General features: G+C 64.3%; 1 protein-coding gene across 1 annotated transcript in view; it reads right to left on the bottom strand.

Moving 5' to 3' along the window:
• PLEC (plectin) overlaps positions 1-19919 on the bottom strand; it is an 89819-nt gene that overhangs the window by 51778 nt on the left and 18122 nt on the right. The window contains exons 7-30 of the mRNA XM_059850921.1: positions 18617-18732; positions 18419-18525; positions 18217-18336; positions 17006-17101; positions 16461-16588; positions 15881-15974; positions 15646-15800; positions 13833-14145; positions 12654-12731; positions 11795-11956; positions 10312-10416; positions 9463-9558; positions 9260-9385; positions 8556-8708; positions 7904-8058; positions 7707-7833; positions 7443-7626; positions 6367-6524; positions 5710-5888; positions 4418-4556; positions 3972-4328; positions 2954-3037; positions 2745-2849; positions 2454-2552 (exon numbers count right to left, since the gene is read on the bottom strand). Of these exons, the coding sequence (XP_059706904.1) occupies positions 2454-2552; positions 2745-2849; positions 2954-3037; positions 3972-4328; positions 4418-4556; positions 5710-5888; positions 6367-6524; positions 7443-7626; positions 7707-7833; positions 7904-8058; positions 8556-8708; positions 9260-9385; positions 9463-9558; positions 10312-10416; positions 11795-11956; positions 12654-12731; positions 13833-14145; positions 15646-15800; positions 15881-15974; positions 16461-16588; positions 17006-17101; positions 18217-18336; positions 18419-18525; positions 18617-18732 (3436 nt within the window). The remainder of the gene's footprint in view (positions 1-2453; positions 2553-2744; positions 2850-2953; positions 3038-3971; positions 4329-4417; positions 4557-5709; positions 5889-6366; positions 6525-7442; positions 7627-7706; positions 7834-7903; positions 8059-8555; positions 8709-9259; positions 9386-9462; positions 9559-10311; positions 10417-11794; positions 11957-12653; positions 12732-13832; positions 14146-15645; positions 15801-15880; positions 15975-16460; positions 16589-17005; positions 17102-18216; positions 18337-18418; positions 18526-18616; positions 18733-19919) is intronic.

Raw genomic sequence — 19919 nt, 5'->3', positions numbered from 1 at the left:
GCAGATGCGCGTGGAATGGCTTCGGCCCCTGGGCCACCACACGAGCCGGTGACGCCAGCTTCCAGAAGTTGTGTGGCACGACAAGGGACACACGACAGCACAGGCAGACAGGCAACAGGAGCCAGAGAGCAGCGCAGGAAGCCACGCTCCAGAGAGAAGGGACAGAGAGCGAGCGGAGCCCAAGCGATGAAGACGATGCGAGCAGCGTGCACATCACCACCCTGGCTCCCCCTGCAAGGGGGCTGGCAGAGACAGCCCCTGCCGTGGGGAAAGGAGAGAGACGGCCGGAGCACTGGGAGCAGAAGAGAGGGGAGCGGTGCGAGGGCGGTGCCAGCAGAGCCTTCCCTGCTGGGAAAGCCTCAACAGGAGAGAGCCGTTCAGCTGGTTCAAACCCCTCCCAGCCCTCTCCAGGCAACTGGGAGCAGGGTCTGCCAAAGGGCCAATGCAGCTGGTGCCTGGCTTGGGGCCATGCCGCAGCAGGCGCACCACATGCACCTTGAGCAAGGCAGCCACACACTCCGCAGGGCCCGGGCACAGGCAGCACATGCAGGGGAGCCAGACCCCACACCGGACCCCTGGTCCTGGAGCAGCACAGACGTGGAGGAGGGTGAGGAGGAGAGGGTGAGCCGTGGGGCAGGTGGAGGGTGCCGCGGGGAGAGGGCATGCGCAGAGTGAGTACCTGGTGCACGGCTGCCAGAGTCATCCTGGTTTATTACCCTCCATTAGATCCCCACCAACACAAATATTCCCCAAGAAAAAGCACTGGCAAAGTGGCTCCAAGGGCAGAAACCAAGAGTTAGAGAGGTTACCCTGCGCCAGACCCCGCGGGCCAGCGCCCAGCACAGCAGCATGCGCAGGCAGGTGCTGACTGCACTACGTGTATCTGGGAAGTGCCTCTTACCACCAGTCACACCAGAGCCCCCAGTGCCCAGAGCCAGCTTGGCTCAGAGACCCCCTGTACGCAGAGCCAGCAGCCTTGCTCCCAGGAGCCCAGCAGGGAGCAGGAGTTAGAGGCCGTGGGCCAGTATTAGTGATAGGTCTGGAGTCATGGCCGTGGGCCAGTAATAGTCATGGGTCTGGAACCACAGCCATGGGCCAGTGTTAGTGATGGGGCCAAGGCTGGAGTCACAGTCATGGGCTGCTGTTAGGGATGGGGCCAGGGCTGGAGTCACAGCCATTGGCCAGTGTTAGTGATGGGGCCAGGGCTGGAGTCACAGCCATGGGCCAGTGTTAGTGATGGGGCCAGGGCTGGAGTCACAGCCAGGGGCCAGTGTTAGTGATGGGGCTGGGGCTGGAGTCACAGCCATTGGCCAGTGTTAGTGATGGGGCCAGGGCTGGAGTCACAGCCATGGGCCAGTGTTAGTGATGGGGCCAGGGCTGGAGTCACAGCCAGGGGCCAGTGTTAGTGATGGGGCCGGGGCTGCAGTCACAGCCATGGGCCAGTGTTAGTGATGGGGCTGGGGCTGGAGTCACAGCCAGGGGCCAGTGTTAGTGATGGGGCTGGGGCTGGAGTCACAGACATTGGCCAGTGTTAGTGATGGGGCCAGGGCTGGAGTCACAGCCAGGGGCCAGTGTTAGTGATGGGGCTGGGGCTGGAGTCACAGCCATGGGCCAGTGTTAGTGATGGGGCTGGGGCTGCAGTCACAGCCAGGGGCCAGTGTTAGTGATGGGGCCAGGGCTGGAGTCACAGCCATGGGCCAGTGTTAGTGATGGGGCTGGGGCTGGAGTCACAGACATTGGCCAGTGTTAGTGATGGGGCTGGGGCTGCAGTCACAGCCAGGGGCCAGTGTTAGTGATGGGGCCAGGGCTGGAGTCACAGCCACCGGCCAGTGTTAGTGATGGGGCTGGGGCTGGAGTCACAGCCAGGGGCCAGTGTTAGTGATGGGGCCAGGGCTGCAGTCACAGCCATGGGCCAGTGTTAGTGATGGGGCTGGGGCTGGAGTCACAGCCATTGGCCAGTGTTAGTGATGGGGCCAGGGCTGGAGTCACAGCCAGGGGCCAGTGTTAGTGATGGTGCTGGGGCTGGAGTCACAGCCATTGGCCAGTGTTAGTGATGGGGCCAGGGCTGGAGTCACAGCCACCGGCCAGTGTTAGTGATGGGGCCAGGGCTGGAGTCACAGCCATGGGCCAGTGTTAGTGATGGGGCTGGGGCTGCAGTCACAGCCATGGGCCAGTGTTAGTGATGGGGCTGGGGCTGCAGTCACAGCCAGGGGCCAGTGTTAGTGATGGGGCTGGGGCTGGAGTCACAGCCATGGGCCAGTGTTAGTGATGGGGCTGGAGTCACGGCCATAGGCTGGCGTTAGTGATGGGGCCAGAGTCATGGATGTGAGCTACCATCAGTGAAAGGGCTGGAGTCATGGCCGTGGGCTGGTGTTAGTGATGGGGCCGGGACCCCATGAACTGCACTCCTTTTGGTTACACAGCTGGCCATGCTGCCCTGCACCGCTCCCTACCTCCTCGTCCTCCAGCCGCCGCAGTGTCTCGGTGATGAACTTGATGTACTGGGTGGTGAGCGTGGTCAGCTCACTGTACTGTGTCCGCAGGTCCACGTACTGTGGAGACAGGGGGTCAGCACGAGAGAGGGGGCTTGCCCATAGCCCACCGGTACCCCAGCAATGATGGGGCTGCATGACCACGTGCCCCACCCCCAAATCTACCCCTTCCTCACGAGGTCACCCCAGTGAGCAGCCACGCCCCAGGAGCTGCAGGACATCCCCAGCCAGTGGCAGAGACCCCTCCCTCACCTCCTGGATGATGCTGTCAGATGCTGACTGCACTTTGGGCTTCTTGGCTGGTGATGCCACCGGCTCCACCTGTGCCTTGAAGCTCACCAGCTGCAGCTCGTAGTCCTGATGAGGAGAGAGTGATCAAAGCTCTGCTACCCCTGGCCACGGTGCTGTGAGCCCACCCCCCTGCAGGACACTGTGCTGCCTCCCCAGCCCCCCAGACCCACCTTGATGGCATCGATGTACTGCTTGGCATAGCGCTGGCACTCCTCCACCTTCTCCTTGTGCTGCTCACACTCCTCCAGCAGTTTCTGGGGAGACATGTGGGGGTGAGCCCAGGCACCCCACGGCCACCCAAGAGCACACCTCACCCCACCATGGCCAGGGATGGCCAAGAGCACCCCTTGCCCTGCCATGGCTGGAAATGGCCGGGAGCACCCCTCAGCCTGCTGCAGCCAAGAATGGTTAGGAGCACCCCTCCATCCTACTGGGGATGGCTGAGAGCACCCACCCACCACGTGCCATGGCCAGGGATGGTCCCCCTCCTGCTGCAGCCACCCAAGAACAACACTCAACGTGCCATGGCTGGATACAGCTGGGCACTACCCTCACTGTGCCACAGACAGAGATGGGCAGATCTGTCTGGGGATGGCCAGGTGAATCCCTGCTGGGGATGGCCAGGTGAATCCCTTGCCATGCCATGGCCAGGGATAGCTGAGATCACCCCTCATCCTGCTGTGGAATGCCCAGGAGCACCCCTCACCCCATTGGGGATGGCCAGGCACACCCCTCATCCTGCTGGGGATGCCCAGGAGCACCCCTCACCCTGCTGGGGATGGTCAGGCACATCCCTCACCCTGCTGGGGAGGTCCAGGCACACCCCTCACCCTGCTGGGGATGGCCAGGAGCACCTTTCACCCCACTGGGGATGCCCAGGAACACACCTTGCCCCACTGGGGATGGCCAGGAGCACCCCTCACCCTGCTGGGGATGCCCAGGAGCATCCCTCACCCTGCTGGGGATGGTCAGGCACACCCCTCACCCTTCTGGTGATGCCCAGGAGCACCCCTTGCCCCATTGGGGATGCTCAGGAGCACCCCTCACCCTGCTGGGGATGCCCAGGAGCACCCCTCACCATTCTGGTGATGCCCAGGAGCACCCCTTGCCCCATTGGGGATGCCCAGGAGCACCTTTCACCCCATTGGGGATGCCCGGGAGCCCCCCTTGCCCCACAGCCAGCCCTACCTTCTCCTGCAGCAGCTGCTCGCGCACAGTCTGGCTGTCGGTGATGGGCACGGCCTGGATGGCCTCCTGGCGCTGCCGGGCGTCGCGGATCCACTGGCGCAGCGCATCGCAGCTCTGCCGGTAGTAGCCCAGCTGGCGGCCCAGCTGGTCCAGCTCGCGCTGGCGCAGGTCAGCCTGGCCCAGCACGGCCTGCCAGCGCTCCAGCAGCTGCTGCACCCGCTCCCGGTACCGCTCCAGGTCCACGTCCCGCTCGCTGTGGCCGCGGACCATCCGCTCGTTGACGTCCTTGGCCTTGCCCAGGTCGGTCTCCAGCGTGCTGAAGAAGGGCTGGTGCCCCTCGGCCTGTGCCCGCAGCCGCTGTGGCAGATGGGCACTGGTCAGGGCCAGCCGCGGTGTCCCCAGCCACCCCCCAGCTCCCCTTGGCACCCCCAGAGCCCCCCTGGTACCTTAAGCTCAGCCTTGCTGGCCTCCAGCTCAGCCAGGTCGGCCGGCACTGCCTGCACGTCCTTCAGCTGCTCCTCGTACTTGCGGAGCAGCTCCTCAGCCCCCTGCGTGCTCCGGATCACCAGCCCGATGGTCTTCAGCCTGCGGCAGAGGGGTGGGATCAGCCGGGAGCAGGACAGGAGCAGGATGGGAGTGGGATGGATTAGCCGGGATCAGCCAGGAGCGGGACCGATCAACCGGGATCAGCGGGGAACGGGAGCGGGGTGGGAGCGGGGTGGAAGCGGGACGGGAGCGGGACGGGAGCAGGATGGGAATGGGATGGATTAGCCGGGTTTAGCCGCGAGCGGGATCGGGATGGGAATGGGATGGATTAGCCGGGATCAGCCGGGAGCGAGACCGATCAGCCGGGATCAGCAGGGAGCGGGAGAGGGGTGGGAGTGGGATGGGAGCGGGATCGGGGTGGGAGTGGGATGGAATAGCCGGGATCAGCCAGGAGCGGGATCGGGGTGGGAGTGGGATGGATTAACCGGGATCAGTCGGAAGCGGAACCGATCAGCCGGGATCAGCGGGGAGCGGGATCGGGGTGGGAGCGGGGTGGGAGTGGGATGGGAGCGGCATGAATTAGTCGGGATCGGGCTGGGAGTGGGCAGCTCAGCAAGAGCAGCGCCGCAGACCCAGGAGGGAAGGGAAAGGGAAAAAAGGGGAAAAGGAGAAAAAGAAGAAAAAGGAAAAAAAGGGGGGAAAAGGGAAAAAAGGGGAAAAAAGGGGAAAAAAGGGGAAAAAAAGGGGAAAAAAAGGGGGAAAGGGAAAAAAGGACAAAAGGAAAAAGGAAAAAAAAGGAAAAAAAAGGAAAAAAGAAAAAAAGGAAAAAAGGAAAAAAGGAAATAGGAAAAAAAGGGAATAGGAAAAAAGGGAAAAAGGAAAAAAGGGAAAAAAGAAAAAAGGAAAAAGAGGGAAAAAAGGAAAAAAGGGAAAAGGAAAAAAGGAAAAAGAGGAAAAAAAGGAAAAAAGGGAAAAGGAAAAGGGGAAAAAGGAAGAAAAAGGGGAAAAAAGGAAAAAGGAAAAAAAAGAGAAAAAGAAAAAAGGGGAAACAGGGAAAAAAGAAAAAAGGGGAAAAAAGGAAAAAGGAAAAAACAGGAAAAGAGAAACAAAAGGAAGAAGAGAAGAGGGAAGGAAAAGAAAGGGAAAGGCATGCTGGCTGTCCCCTGACTCCCCACGGCCTCCCAGCTGCCCAGGCTCGTTTCCAGCCCAGGGGCCGAGGAGCTGTTGAGTGAGGGTCCCAGGGCTGACTCACTTCTCCAGGTAGATGCTGGAGAGGCTGTACACCTGCTCCATCTTCCGCAGGGTGACCTCCAGCTCGGAGCGCAGCACAGGGGCCGAGCCCGCCTGCTCCGGCTGCGCCAGCACCTGCTCCGTCTTCTCACTGACTTTGGCCAGGTTCTTCTGGATGCCCTCTAGCTCCAGGTGTGTTTGCTGCAGGGAAGGAGGCCCTCAGTCCCAAACCCCAAACAAATGCTCCCCTTCTCTTGGATCCGAGGAGGAGAGAAGCAGGGGAAGGCTCTGCAGCCAAGTGGACGGGGAGATGTAGGAGGGATTTTGGGAAAACTCCTTCTGGAGGGGTTGTTCAGCCCTGGCACAGCTGCCCAGGGCAGGGCCAGAGTGCCACACCTGGGGAGATTTTACAGCCGTGTGGATCACTTGGGGACTTGCTCAGGGGTGGCCTTGGGTGGACTCAATGGGCTCTGAGGGCTTTTGCAACCCAAACCATTCCTTCAGGCCCATCCTGGCACTGAGGTCCCCATCTGTGCACACTACACGTGTCACAGGCGTGTCACAGGGCTGGGGTCAGCCTGGGGTTGCCATGGGGCTGGGATCACCCTGGAGGTGTCACCCTGAGGATCTTGGGGGGATGCCCTAGGGCAGTCCCCTGGGATGGACGCGTGTCCCACACCTGCTGCTCCGCCTGGCGCTGGGCGCACTCGCGCAGGGGGTCGGCCTTGAGGGGCAGGCGCAGGCGGTGCACGGTGCGGTTCTCGCAGCTCTCCAGCTGCAGCCGGATGTCCTTCAGCTGCGAGATGTAGCTCTTGCACAGAGACTCGTCCTGCTCTCCTGTGGGGACAGCGGGGCGGCTCAGTGCCCTGGGACACCACGGGGACACCGTGGGGACCCGCAGTGACACCGGGATGGTTCAGCACTCTGGGGACCCACAGCAGGGAGAGGGGACACAAGGATGGATCAGCACCATGGGGACCCACAGCAGGGAGAGGGGACACAGGGATGGATCAGCACCATGGGGACACCCTGGGGACCCACAGCAGTGAGAGGGGACACAGGGATGAATCAGACTAAGGGGACAACACGGGGATCCACAGCAGGGAGAGGGGACACAGAGATGGATCAGACTGTGGGGCCACCCTGGGGACTCACAGAAGGAAGAGGGGACACAGGGATGGATCAGCACCCTGGGGACACCCTGGGGATCCACAGCAGGGAGAGGGGACACAGGGATGGATCAGCACCCTGGGGACACCCTGGGGATCCACAGCAGGGAGAGGGGACACAGAGATGGCTCAGACTGTGGGGACAACATGGGGACCCACAGCAGGGAGAGGGGACACAGAGATGGCTCAGACTGAGGGGACAACACAGGGGTCCACAGCAGGGAGAGGGGACACAGGGATGGATCAGCACCATGGGGACACCCTGGAGACCCACAGCAGGGAGAGGGGACACAGGGATGGCTCAGACTGAGGGGACAACATGGGGACCCACGGCAGTGAGAGGGGACACAGAGATGGCTCAGACTGTGGGGACAACACGGGGACCCATGGTAGGAAGGGGGGATGCAGGGATGGCTCAGCACCCTGGGGACACCCCAGGAGCCAATGTGAGGAGGGGGGAGACTGGGACTGCTCAGCACCATGGTGATACCCCAGGAACACCACAAGGACCTGCAGGTCACCCTAAGGACCTGGGGAGGCCCTGGGGACCCCCAGCCTTGAGAGGGGGCAGAGAGGGCACACCCACCTTTCTCCTGGCTACGCAGCAGCAGCTCGTATTTGTGAGTGCAGGCGTTGTAGTCACGCTCCACCTGCAGCCGGTCGTCGGGCTGGAAGCTCTGCGAGTCCTGGCTGTCCCGCAGGAACTCCTGGTAGTGCCTCTCCAGGCTGGACAGCACCTGACGCACCTCCTCGGCCGGCAGCGTGCGGAACTGGGGGGGGGCATGGCCACGTCAGCCCCTGCTGGGACCTCTGGGACCCCTGTGGGGCTCCGGGACCCCCAGGAACTCACCGTGATGTGTGTCCAGGAGTGGATCTGCTGGATGTCCCGGGTCAGGTACTGCCAGGCGCGGAGGCTGCGCAGGTCCTGGTGCAGCTGCTGCCACAGCCCCAGCAGCTGCTGGTGGGTGGTCTCCAGCCTGTGGGGACGTGGAGTTAGAGGGGGGACACGGGGGGAGCCTGGGTGGGGTGCAGGGTCACTGTCCCCACCTGTGCACGGCGTCCAGAGCCTCCTTGTTGGGGGGTGGCAGGAGGAAGCAGACGGAGGGGACGACGGCCTCGCTGCCAGCGGCGCTCAGCACCCGCCACTGCTGTGGCTGCGTGTGGTTCACCAAGGCACAGGTGTCGTTCTTGTGCACTGTCACCTGAGGGGCAGAGGGTCAGGGTAGGATGTGGGCCCTAGCGTCCACCTGTGCCTCTCTCATATTCCCCAGTGTCCCCCCCCGATATTCCCCAGTGTGCCCCCATATTCCCCAGTGTCCCCCCTGATATTCCCCAGTGTGCCCCCAAATTCCCCAGTGTGCCCCCACATTTCCCTATGGGCCTGGTGTGGTCTCAGTCTGGGTGGGAGGCCCCTTGTGTCCCTCCATGGGGCTGGGGCAGCATGAGAGAGAGGTGGGAGGTCCCCCATATGTCCCCTTGTCACCCAGGGTGGTGTCAGACCAGAGGGGGCTCCTCCTGTGTCCCCTTGTCCCCCCAGGTGGTGTCAGACCAGAGGGGGCTCCTCCTGTGTCCCCCCCACAGGGCTGAGGCAGCATCAGACCAGGGTGCTGGACCCACCATGTCCCCCCATATTGCCCCACATCCCCCCAGAGCCTCCCCAGGGGGACCAACCCCGATCCAACCCTCGTGTACCCCTCACCTCCATTTGCTTGTAGTCGCAGACGGCCTGGATCGGGGGGCGGCCCTGCAGGGGTGTCGAGGGGCTGCGTGGCTTCAGCTGCACGATGGTCCTGGCACGGCGGGAGAGACCCCCCAGCTGCGCCCCCAACTCCGCCAGCTGCTCCTTCTGCTCCTGTGGGGGCAGGGTTGGGACACCTCAGGATTTGGGGTGACCCGTGGTGTTGAGGGGCATCAGAACTTTAGGGAGGTACCAGCTATTTTGAGGGAGCTCAGAAATATCAGGAGGTCCCAAAGGTTTTGGGAGCTCTTGGGATTTTGGGGGGGGGGGTCACGGGAGTTTGGGGAGGGGTCAGGAATATGAGGCAGGGGGGTCACCCCGGTCTGTTGCAGCAATGGGCGTGTTGGGGTCACCCCAGGGGCTGCAGAGGGACTCTGATTTTGGCGGCCATCCTGGGGGCTGCCACCTCAGAGTCGCCAGGGGCTGGGGTCACCCTGCACGTGGCATCAGCCTGGGGTTGCAATGGGGCTGGGGTCACCCTGGAGGAGTCACCCTGAGGATCGTGGGGGGATCCACTTGGGCAGTCCCCCTGGGCTCCCACCTCCCTCGCTACAAGGTCATGCAGCAGGGTCACCCTGGAGATCTGGGGAGGTCACCCTGGGGGTCACTGTGGGGTCCCCCCAGGGTCTGGGGGTCTCCCTGGGGGTTCTTGGGGGTGCCCTCACCGCGAGATCCTGCAGCAGGTCCTCGAGGCGCGTGGCCGTGGTGCCGCGGTCGCAGCTGAACTTGCGCCGCATCGTCTCCTCCGTCTTCCGCAGCAGCTCCTCGGCCTCCCGCACCTCGGCAAAGAACTACGGGAGCCAGGGGTCAGTGTTGGGGGTCACGCCCTCCCTCCCACTCCCAGCCCCACCCTGGCAACCCCCCGTACCTGGAAGTAGTTGGTGTTCTCCTTCAGGTGGGTCTCGATGCAGCAGCAGAGCTGGAGCATCCAGCTCCACTGGGTCTGCAGCGCTGCCAGGAACGCCTGGGGGGAGCGGGGGGACACCGGGGCTGGCACCAAGGGCACCTGCACCACCACAGGTGCCTGCACCCTCACCTGACCTGCGCCCACACCTGCGCCCACACCTGTGCCCACACCTGACCTGTACCCACACCTGCACTCACACTGCTACAGGCAGCCACACCATTGACTCCGAGTGACCACTGCACCCCACACTGCTGACCCCCAGTGACCACTGCACCCCACACTGCTGACCCCCAGTGACTACTGCACCCCACACCGCTGACCCCCAGTGACCACTGCACCCCACACCAGTGACCCCCAGTACCTGCTGCACCCCACACCAGTGACCCCCAGTGACCACTGCACCTCACACTGCTGACCCCTAATGACAACTGCACCCACACCAGTGCCCACTGCTCCCCACACCAGTGACCCCCAGTGCTTGCTGCACCCCACACCAGTGCCCACTTCACCCCACACCGCTGATCCCCAGTGCCCACTGCACCCCACACCAGTGACCTCCAATGCCCAGACCCTCCTGAACCCCCTCCACAACCCACCAAGACTCCAAGGTGCCCCTCAGATTCTCCTAGCCCCTTCAGTTCCCTTAAGGTCACTGAGACCCCCCCAGGCCCCCTCCAGATTCCCTACAACCCCCAAAACCCCCCTTCCCTGCAGCCCCCCCAGCCCTTCTCATGCCCCACCATTTGCCCCAGCCCCTGCAGCCCCCCAGTCCCTCTTATGCCCCACCATTTGCCCCAGCCCCACACCCACCTCCAGTGTCTGCGCCCCGGGGTGCTCCTCACGCAGCAGCCGCTCGCCCGAGGTTTGCAGCTCCTGGATCCGCCGCTCCCGCAGCTCCAGCTCCCGCATCAGCGCCTGGGGAGGGGTCAGGGCTCACACTCGTGTGCAAGGCCAGGGAGTTCAGTCAAGGCTCACACACGTGTGTAAGGCCAGGGGGCAGGGAGGCAGGGGTCACACACGTGTGCACAGCTCTGTGTGTATGGTTACATCTGGGGCTGTGTGTGCAAGGGGGGCTCTGGGGGTGCTTGGAGGGTTATGGGGGTTCTGGGTGTGGGGGGCATATGGGGGCTCAGTGCTGCAGAGCAGGAAGGGACCACAGGACACAGCTGTGTGCTTGTCTGTGTGTGGGGATGGCACGTGTGTGTGTGTGCGTGCGTGGGTGTGTCCATGTGGAGCAGCTGTGTCCTCCGTGCGTGTCTGCTCACGTGCATATCCATGCCATGGCCATGCTCATGTCTGTGGCCATGGCCATGCCCATCCCTGTACCCGTGCCTGTGTCCATCCCCATGCCCATGTCATCCCTTTGCCCATCCCTGTGTCCATGTCATGTCCATGCCCATCCCTGTGTCCGTGTCATGTCCATGTCCACACCCATCCCTGTGTCCGTGTCCACACCCATCCCTGTGCCCACGTCATGTCCATGCCCATCTCCATGTCCATGCCCATCCCCGTGTCTGTCCCTGTGTCCATGCCTATGTCCGTGTCCATGCCCATCTTTGTGCCTATGTCCGTGCCCATCCCCATGCCCATGTCCGTGCCCATGCCTGTGCCCATGTTCTGTCCGTGTACATCTCCGTGTCCATGTCCATGCCCATCCCTGTGCCCGTGTTCTGCCCGTGTCCATCCCCATGCCTGTGCCCGTGTTCTGTCTGTGTCCATCTCCATGTCCATGTCCATGCCCATGTCCATGCCCATGTCCATGTCCATGCCCATCCCTGTGCCCTTGTTCTGTCCGTGTCCATCCCCATGTCCATGTCCATGCTCATCCCCATGGCCATGCCCATCACCATGTTGTGTCTGGGCCCATGTCCATGCCCATCCCCGTGTCCGTCCCTGTGTCCATGCCCATCCTTGTGCCTATGTCTGTGCCCATCCCCATGCCCGTGTCCTTGCCTGTGCCCATGTTCTGTCCATGTCCATGCCTATCCCCATGTCCATGCCCATCACCATGTTGTGTCTGTGCCCATCCCCATGTCCATGCCCATCCCTATGTTCATCTCTGTGTCCATGCCCATCCCCATGTCCGTCCCTGTGTCCGTGTTCTGTCCGTGTCCATCCCCGTGTCCATGTCCATGCTCATCCCCATGGCCACGCCCATCACCATGTTGTGTCTGTGCCCATCCCCATGTCCATGTCCATGCCCATCCCCATGTCCGTCCCTGTGTCCATTCCCATCCTTGTGCCCATATCCGTGCCCGTGCCGGTGCCCACGTGTCACCCGCCATGCCCGTACCGAGTAACTCTCCTTCTTGGCAGCCATGGCAGGGTTGTTGTGGCTCCAGTCGAAGGCCACCTCCTCCTCCTCGCGCTCGCTCAGCCACAGCAGCTCTTTGGTGGCAGCGCTGACGAAGCCGTGGAGACTCTCCAGGTGCCGCAGCCGTGACTTGGAGGAGTTCTGGGGAGGCACAGGGGATGGTTTGCAGCTGCATCCTCACCCTGCACGGCCTCACCCCACAGGGCTGCCCCCTGCACAACCTCTGACCCCTCTTATCCTCCTCCACACTTCCCCCCATGTCCTGCATCTTCCTCCCCACAGCCCCCCCACACCAACCCCCAGCACAACCCCGCCACCATTGTCCCCCCTCCTGTCACACTCTCCTCCATCAGGTCACACACTCATGCCAGGTCCCCCCCATCTCACACCCCAGCAGCAGGGCCCCCATATGGTACACACCCCCTCCCCAGCAGGCCCCCTCATGTCTGCCACCCCCCTGACCCCCCAGGCCACATGTCCCCAGCAGGTCCCCTCATGTCTGCCACCCCCCTGACCCCCCAGGTCGCACGTCCCCAGCAGGTCCCTTCATGTCACACCACCCTCTGACCCCCCAGGTCACACGTCCCCAGCAGGTCCCCTCATGTCACACACCCTCCTGACCCCCCAGGTCACACGTCCCCAGCAGGTCCCCTCATGTCTGCCACCCCCCTGACCCCCCAGGTCACATGTCCCCAGCAGGTCCCCTCATGTCACACACCCACCCGACCCCCCCAGGTCACATGTCCCCAGCAGGTCCCCTCATGTCACACCCCTCCGACCCCCCAGGTCACATGTCCCCCACATCTGCCCCCATCCCCGCCCACCCCTCTGGGCTCACCAACAGCTTGGCGTACTGCAGCTCCAGCTTGCCCAGGCACTCCCGGTAGGCGCCGCTGGGGCCAGGGGCCAGCTGGGTCTGCAGGAGACACCATCAGCCCAGGACCCCCACCCCAGATACCCCCCTGCACCCCACAAGGGGAGCAGCAGCGGGGACTCAAGGGGAGGGCAGGGCACCAGGGGGGCAGGGGCTGCGGGGGATGCCCTCAGGGCATTGTGCCCCCCACCCTCCCGGGGTACCCTGGGGCCCAGGGGGATCCAGAGCCAGGGCACAGCTGGGGGCAGAGGCTGTGGGGGCCAGGATGGGCCGCTCTCCCCAGACCACCCCCCACCAGGTTGTGCACAGCCCCAGGAGCAGAGGTGGGTGAGCCCTAGGGGCTTTGGAGAGCAGAAAGAGGGGTGGCCATGGTGCTTCAGGGACCCCGAGGCACAGAGCAAAGGCAGCCCCACAGGAAATGCTCAGGAGCAGGGGAGGGGACAGCACTGGGGGGACCCCTTGAAGCAGAGGTGGGGACAGCCCCAGAGGACCCATAGGACCTGGGGATCCCCAGCACCCTGCAGGGTCTCATCCTGTCACCCCCAGGACCGGGGTGTCCCCAGCACCCAAGGGTCTCACCCTGTCACCCCCAGAACCAGGGTGTCCCCAGCACCCCGGGGTCTCACCCTGTCACCCCCAGGACTGGGGATCCCCAGCACCCTGCAGGGTCTCACCCTGTCACCCCCAGGACCTGGAGATCCCCAGCACCCCGGGGTCTCACCCTGTCACCCCCAGGACTGGGGATCCCCAGCACCCTGCAGGGTCTCACCCTGTCACCCCCAGGACCAGGGTGTCGGCAGCACCCCGGGGTCTCACCCTGTTACCCCCAGAACCAGGGTGTCCCCAGCACCCCGGGGTCTCACCCTGTCACCCCCAGAACCAGAGTGTCCCCAGCACCCAGGGGTCTCACCCTGTCACCCCCAGAACCAGGGTGTCCCCAGCACCCAGGGGTCTCCCTGTCACCCCCAGGACCGGCGTGTCCCCAGCACCCAGGGGTCTCACCCTGTCACCCCCAGGACCAGGGTGCCCCCAGCACCCAGGGGTCTCACCCTGTCACCCCCAGGACCTGGAGATCCCCAGCACCCAGGGGTCTCACCCTGTCACCCCCAGGACCGGCGTGTCCCCAGCACCCAGGGGTCTCACCTCATCAGCCCGTGCCCGCTCCACCTTGGCACGGAACTCCTCGATGGCACGGTGCAGCCCGCGGTGGGCACCCAGGTGGGTCTCCACGGTGGGCAGGTCGGCGCCCCACTCGGCCGTGGCCACACGCCGCTGGTTCTCCTCCACCCAGGCCAGCAGCTCCTGCAGGTAGCGCAGGGGAGCCTCGTCCGGCTCCGGCCGCCGCTGCGCCGACGTCACCGACACGGCTGTCACCGCTGTCACCGGCGCCCCCGACTTGAGCCGCAGGTTGTACTCGGTGCGGATGGACACCAGGCGCTCGTGCAGGCGGTACACGCTGCGGGGAGGGAGCTGTCAGCAGGGCACAGGGGCCGTGGGGAGCTCTGGGGGCAGGCGGAGATTTGGGGCACACAGGGGTTGTAAGAGGTGCAGGGAACCTGGGGAGTCTGGGGACCCGGGAGGCTTTGGGGGCATGAGAAGATTTGGGGTGCACAGGGGTTGTAAAGGGGTACAGGGAACATGGGGAGTTTGGGGACACGGGAGGCTTTGGGGTGCAGAGGGGTTGTAAAGGGGTGCAGGGAACATGGGGAGTTTGGGGACACAGGAGGCTTTGGGGTGAAGAGGGGTTGTAAAGGGGTGCAGGGAACATAGGGAGTTTGGAGACATGAGAGGTTATGGGGTGCACAGGGGTTGTAAAGGGGTACAGAGAACATGGGGAGTTTGGGGACACAGGAGGCTTTGGGGGCATGAGAAGATTTGGGGTGCGCAGGGGTTGTAAAGGGATGCAGGGAACATGGGGAGTCTGGGGACACGGGAGGCGTTGACAACGTGGGGAGATTTGGAGTGCACAGTGGTTGCAAGGGGGTGCAGCAAACATGGGGGGTTTGGGGACATGAGAGTGTTTTGGGGGCATGAGGAGCTTTGGGGTGCACAGGGGTTGTAAGGGGGTACAGGGAACATGGGGAGTTTGGAGACATGAGAGGTTATGGGGTGGCTGGGGTTTGGAAAGGGGTGCAATGAACATGGGGAGTTTGGGGACACAGGAGGCTTTGGCGGCATGAGGAGCTTTGGGGTGCACAGGGGTTGCAACGGGGTACAGGGAACACGGGGAGTTTGGGGTGTACAGTGGTTGCAAGGGGATGCAGCAAACATGGGGGGTTTGGGGACATGAGAGTGTTTTGGGGGCATGAGGAGCTTTGGGGTGCACAGGGGTTGCAGGAGTGTACAGGGAACATGAGGAGTTTGGGAATATGAGAGGCTTTGGGGGCATGAGAAGATTTGGGGTGCACAGGGGTTGCGACAGGGTACAGGGAACATGGGGGGTTCGGGGACACAGGAGGCTTTGGGGTCATGAGGAGCTTTGGGGTGTACAGGGGTTGTAAGGGGGTACAGGGAACATGGGGAGCTTGGGGACACAGGAGGCTTTGGGGACATGAGGAGCTTTGGGGTGCACAGGGGTCACAGGGGGCTTTTGGGGGTGCAAGGGCTGCAGAGAGTATGGGGGGCTTTGAGGGGGACATGGGGGGCACGGGGTTCACAGGAGGCTTTGCAGGGTTTTGGGGGGCATAGGGGACATGGGGGTGGCTGGGGGTGCAGGGAGCATGGGGGACATGGGGGCCAAAGGAAGCTTTGCAGGGTTTTGGGGGCATAGGGGTGGCTGGGGGTGCAGGGAGCATGGGGGGGTATGGGGCATGGGCAGCATGGAGGACACAGGGGACGTGGGGGACACAGAGGACACGAAGGGCTTTGGGGAGCAGGGAGGACAAGGAGGATGTGGAGGGCTTTGGGGGCACAGGGCCATGGGGACAAGCCGTGGGGACACCCACGGTGCCCGTACCGACGGTACATCTGCTCGCCCTGGGGGTGCCGCCCGTCCTTGAGGGTCTGGACGTCGTTGAAGAGCAGCCGGATCATGGCATCCGCCTTGTCCAGGTCCCTCTCCACCTCTGCCGCCTTCTGTGGTGCCTTCCCGGCCGCCAGCAGCCGCACGTCCTGCGGGGGAGGGACAGTAAGGCCACGGGGAGGGGCATGGCCGGCGTTGTTCCCCCCGCCCCGCTGCCACCGGCACTCACTGCCTGCAGCAGAGCATCCGCCTGGTTCAGCTGCTCCTCACAGAGCCCTGACTCCATCTGCAGCTTGGTGACCACACGCTGCAGCCGCTCCAGCCTGCGGGGACACGGGGGGACACAGAGGGACACGGTCAGCACAGATGGGTCCTGCCCAGGGACAGCTGTCCTGGCCGTGCACGGCATGGGTCCTGTCCTGTGCTGCATCCTGCTCCCTGTCCTGCTCCCGATCCCCCCACACCCCCATCCTCCTTTCCCCATCCCCATCCCACTTCCAACCTCAACCCCAATCCCCCACATCCCATTCCATTTCAATCCCCGTCCTACCCCATCCCATTCCCAATCCCCCCCATCCCCACTGTCCCCAGTCCTGCCCCCAACCCTCTGCTGCCGTGCCGTGCCGTGCCGTGCTGTGCTCCAGGCCACAGAGCTTTCCCAGCAGGAGCGGTGACTCACAGCCCTGTGGTTCCCCCTCGGGGGGGCCGGGACACCCCACCCCGGCCCAGCCCCGTGGTTTGGCAGCGGGAGGGGGGTGTGGATGCCAGCGCGGCCCTGCCCGGCCCCCAGAACCCCCCCCCGAACTCGCCTCTCGAACTCTGCCCGCAGCAGCTTCTCCCGCTCCAGCACAGCGACGTGCAGCCGCCCCCACTCCTTCTCCACGTCCAGTGGGTGGTACCCGGGGGGCACCTTCAGCTGTCCCGACTGCACCGCGCCCTGCACACCCCGAATGTCACACACTGCCCGAGGGGGCGTGCTGGGCACTGCCGCGGGACCCCCGGCACCCTGGGACCATCATCCCCTTGGGACCCACCCCACACCCCCAAGACCCCTGACACCCCGGGACCCACAGCCCCTGGGACCATCATCCTCTCGGGACCCACCCAGAGCCCCCCAACCCGAAGGACCATTATCCCCTTGGGACCCACCCAGAGCTCCCCAGCCCCGCAGGACCATCATCCCCTTGGGACACATCCCCAGCTTCTTGAGACCCCTGGCCACCGGGACCCCCACCCCTCAGGACCCGAGATCCCCAGGGTCACCCCCTCAGGCCCCCCACTCCTTGGGACCCCAAGCACCAAGGACGGCCACCCCACAGCCCCTCCAAGCCCCGTCCCAGCCCTTGGCCGGTACCTCCAGCGCCTGGAAGATGGCTTTGGAGCGGTTCTTGTCGGCCTCCCGAGCCGGCAGCTCCGTCTCCTTGAACTTGAGGAACTGGCGCCAGAGGATCTGACAGGAGGGGGATGGAGGGTGCAGCTGAGCGGGGACCCCCAGCTGCTGCTGCCCCCTCCCCAAGCATCCGCCCTGCCCAGCCTGCAATTTTCCATGTGTGCAGGGCCGGCGGGAAGGAAGTGGCCGTGCGGGGCTTTGCCAGCGGTGACTCACGGCAGAGCCAGGCAGGGTGAGTCACTGGGCCCCCCCCTCATGGGACACCCGGCTCTGTCAGAGCTCTGAGTCCCCAAACCCTGCAGACCCCCAGACTGGCACCAGAGGGGGCTCAGTGCCACAGCCACACCCAGCTCTTGTGGTGACTCATGGCATGGCACAGCTGGCCCTGTGCTGCCGTGGGAGCTGCCACACTGGGCATGAGCCACCCTTGGTGGGGCTGTGGCCGGCTGGCACCCCTCAGTGGGCATGAGCCACCCTTGGTGGGGCTGTGGACGGCTGGCACCCCTCACTGGGCATGAGCCACCCACAGTGGGGCTGTGGACGGCTGGCACCCCTCACTGGGTATGAGCTACCCACAGTGGGGCTGTGGATGGCTGGCACCCCTCACTGGGTATGAGCTACCCACAGTGGGGCTGCTGGCTGGCTGGCACTCCTCACTGGGCATGAGCCACCCACAGTGGGGCTCCTGGCCGGCTGGCACCCCTCAGTGGGCATGAGCCACCCACAGTGGGGCTGCTGGCTGGCTGGCACCCCTCACTGGGCATGAGCCACTCACAGTGGGGCTGTGGCTGGCTGGCACCCCTCACTGGGTATGAGCCACCCACAGTGGGGCTGCTGGCCGGCTGGCACCCCTCAGTGGGCATGAGCCACCCACAGTGGGGCTGTGGCTGGCTGGCACCCCTCAGTGGGCATGAGCTACCCTTGGTGGGGCTGTGGCTGGCTGGCACCCCTCAGTGGGCATGAGCCACCCACAGTGGGGCTGTGGACGGCTGGCACCCCTCAGTGGGCATGAGCCACCCACGGTGGGGCCACAGTAGCATTCTGCCACACACTGCATCAGCTACCAGTGGCTCCCAGGGTCGGCCACCCCTGTGGCAGTCCCTGTCCCTGTCTTTGTGCCCATCCCCGTGCCTATGCCAGGCCAGCAGCACTGCTCCTGTCCCCGGCGGCCTCACCTCGATCTCCTCGTAGCTGGCAGGGAGGCGACGCTCCTCGAAGAGCGCCGAGTGCTGCCTGCTCCACTGCAGCAGCCCTGTCACCACCTCGTAGTACTCCTGCCAGCGCAGCTGCAGCTCCTGGGGAGGGGGACACGTGTGGGGCTGGGTGTGACACGGCAGGGGGTGGCAGCAGCGGTGACCCCCAGCACCCCAAACTCACGTTGGCCTTGACGCCGTCCTGCACCTCGGGCACACGCGGCATGGCGTCGTACAGCGAGGACACGTAGGTGATGATGGACTTCTCATCTGGCTGTGCCACATCCACATCTGCGGGAGGGAGGGGGTCAGGTGGGGGACCCCGTGGTGGGGAGGGAGGGGGCTCTGCAGAGGGACCCCCCCAGGTCACCCCAGCCTGTACCTTCGGGGTCCAGCAGCCGCGTCACCCCCAGATCCCGCTCGGCCACGGTGAAGGCCTGGTCCAGGTTCTCCAGGTTGCTCTGGCGGTACACCCGGCTCATGTCGATCAGCATCGGCCTGTGGGTGGGGGGCAGCAGGGGTCACTGGGGCTGTGGGGACCCCAAAATCCCGACGAGGGCAAGTCCCCCCTTTCTGGGGCCTGCCTCCTCTGCCTGTAATCCTGCCAGGCCATCCCACACCCCACACCAGGGGCACTAGTGGCAGGGGAGACCCCCAGAGCCAGCACAGGGACAGGAGGGGCTGGGGACACAAACAGTCCCCAGTGGGAACCCTGGCACAGTCAGAGCCCACATGCCCTGAGAACTGAGCACCCCAACATTGCATGGGGCTGACACCCCTGTCCCATGTGGGCCTGACACCCCAGTCCCCCGTGGGGCTGACACCACAGACCCCTGTGGGGCTGGCACCCCTGTCCCATGTGGGGCTGACACCCCTGGCCCCTGTGGGGCTGACACCCCTGTCCCCTGTGGGGCTGACACCCCAATCCCATGTGGGGCTGGCACCACAGACCCCTGTGGGGCTGTTTTCTTTTTTCACTTTCTTGTTTTTTATGTTATGACACCCCCGTCCCACATGGGGCTGACACCCCAATCCCCCGTGGAGCTGACACCCCAGTCCCACGTGGGGCTGACACCCCAGTCCCCTGTGGGGCTGGCACCCCAATCCCACATGGGGCTGACACCCCTGTCCCACGTGGGGCTGACACCCCAATCCCATGTGGGGCTGGCACCCCAGTCCCCTGTGGGGCTGACACCCCAATCCCATGTGGGGCTGACACCTAAATACCCTGTGGGGCTGACACCCCAGTCCCTGTGGGGCTGGCACTCCTGTCCCCTGTGGGGCTGGCACTACAGACCCCACATGGGGCTGACACCCCTGTCCCATGTGGGGCTTGCATCCCAATCCCATGTGGGGCTGACACGCCTGTCCCACGTGGGGCTGACACCCCAATCCCATGTGGGGCTGATGCCCCAGTCCCCCGTGGGGCTGACACCCCTGTCCCCTGTGGGCCTGGCACTCCTGTCCCCTGTGGGGCTGACACCCCAGTCCCCCGTGGGGCTGACGCCCCTGTCCCCTGTGGGGCTGACACCTTGGGCCCCCCTTGGGGCTCCATGGTGGGGCCAACCTCAGGGTGGCAGTGCTGCGGTGCAGAGCACGGCACAGCTGTGACATGGCACAGCTGGCACATGGCACAGTGCAGATGCCTCCCCCCATCTGGCACAGGCCTGCACATATTTGCTCTC

Source organism: Haemorhous mexicanus, chromosome 1 (genome assembly GCF_027477595.1).
Source record: "Haemorhous mexicanus isolate bHaeMex1 chromosome 1, bHaeMex1.pri, whole genome shotgun sequence".
Classification (NCBI taxonomy): Eukaryota; Metazoa; Chordata; class Aves; order Passeriformes; family Fringillidae; genus Haemorhous; species Haemorhous mexicanus.
The sequence above is the reverse complement of the archived record's forward strand: the minus strand, read 5'-3'. Positions and strand labels throughout refer to the sequence as shown.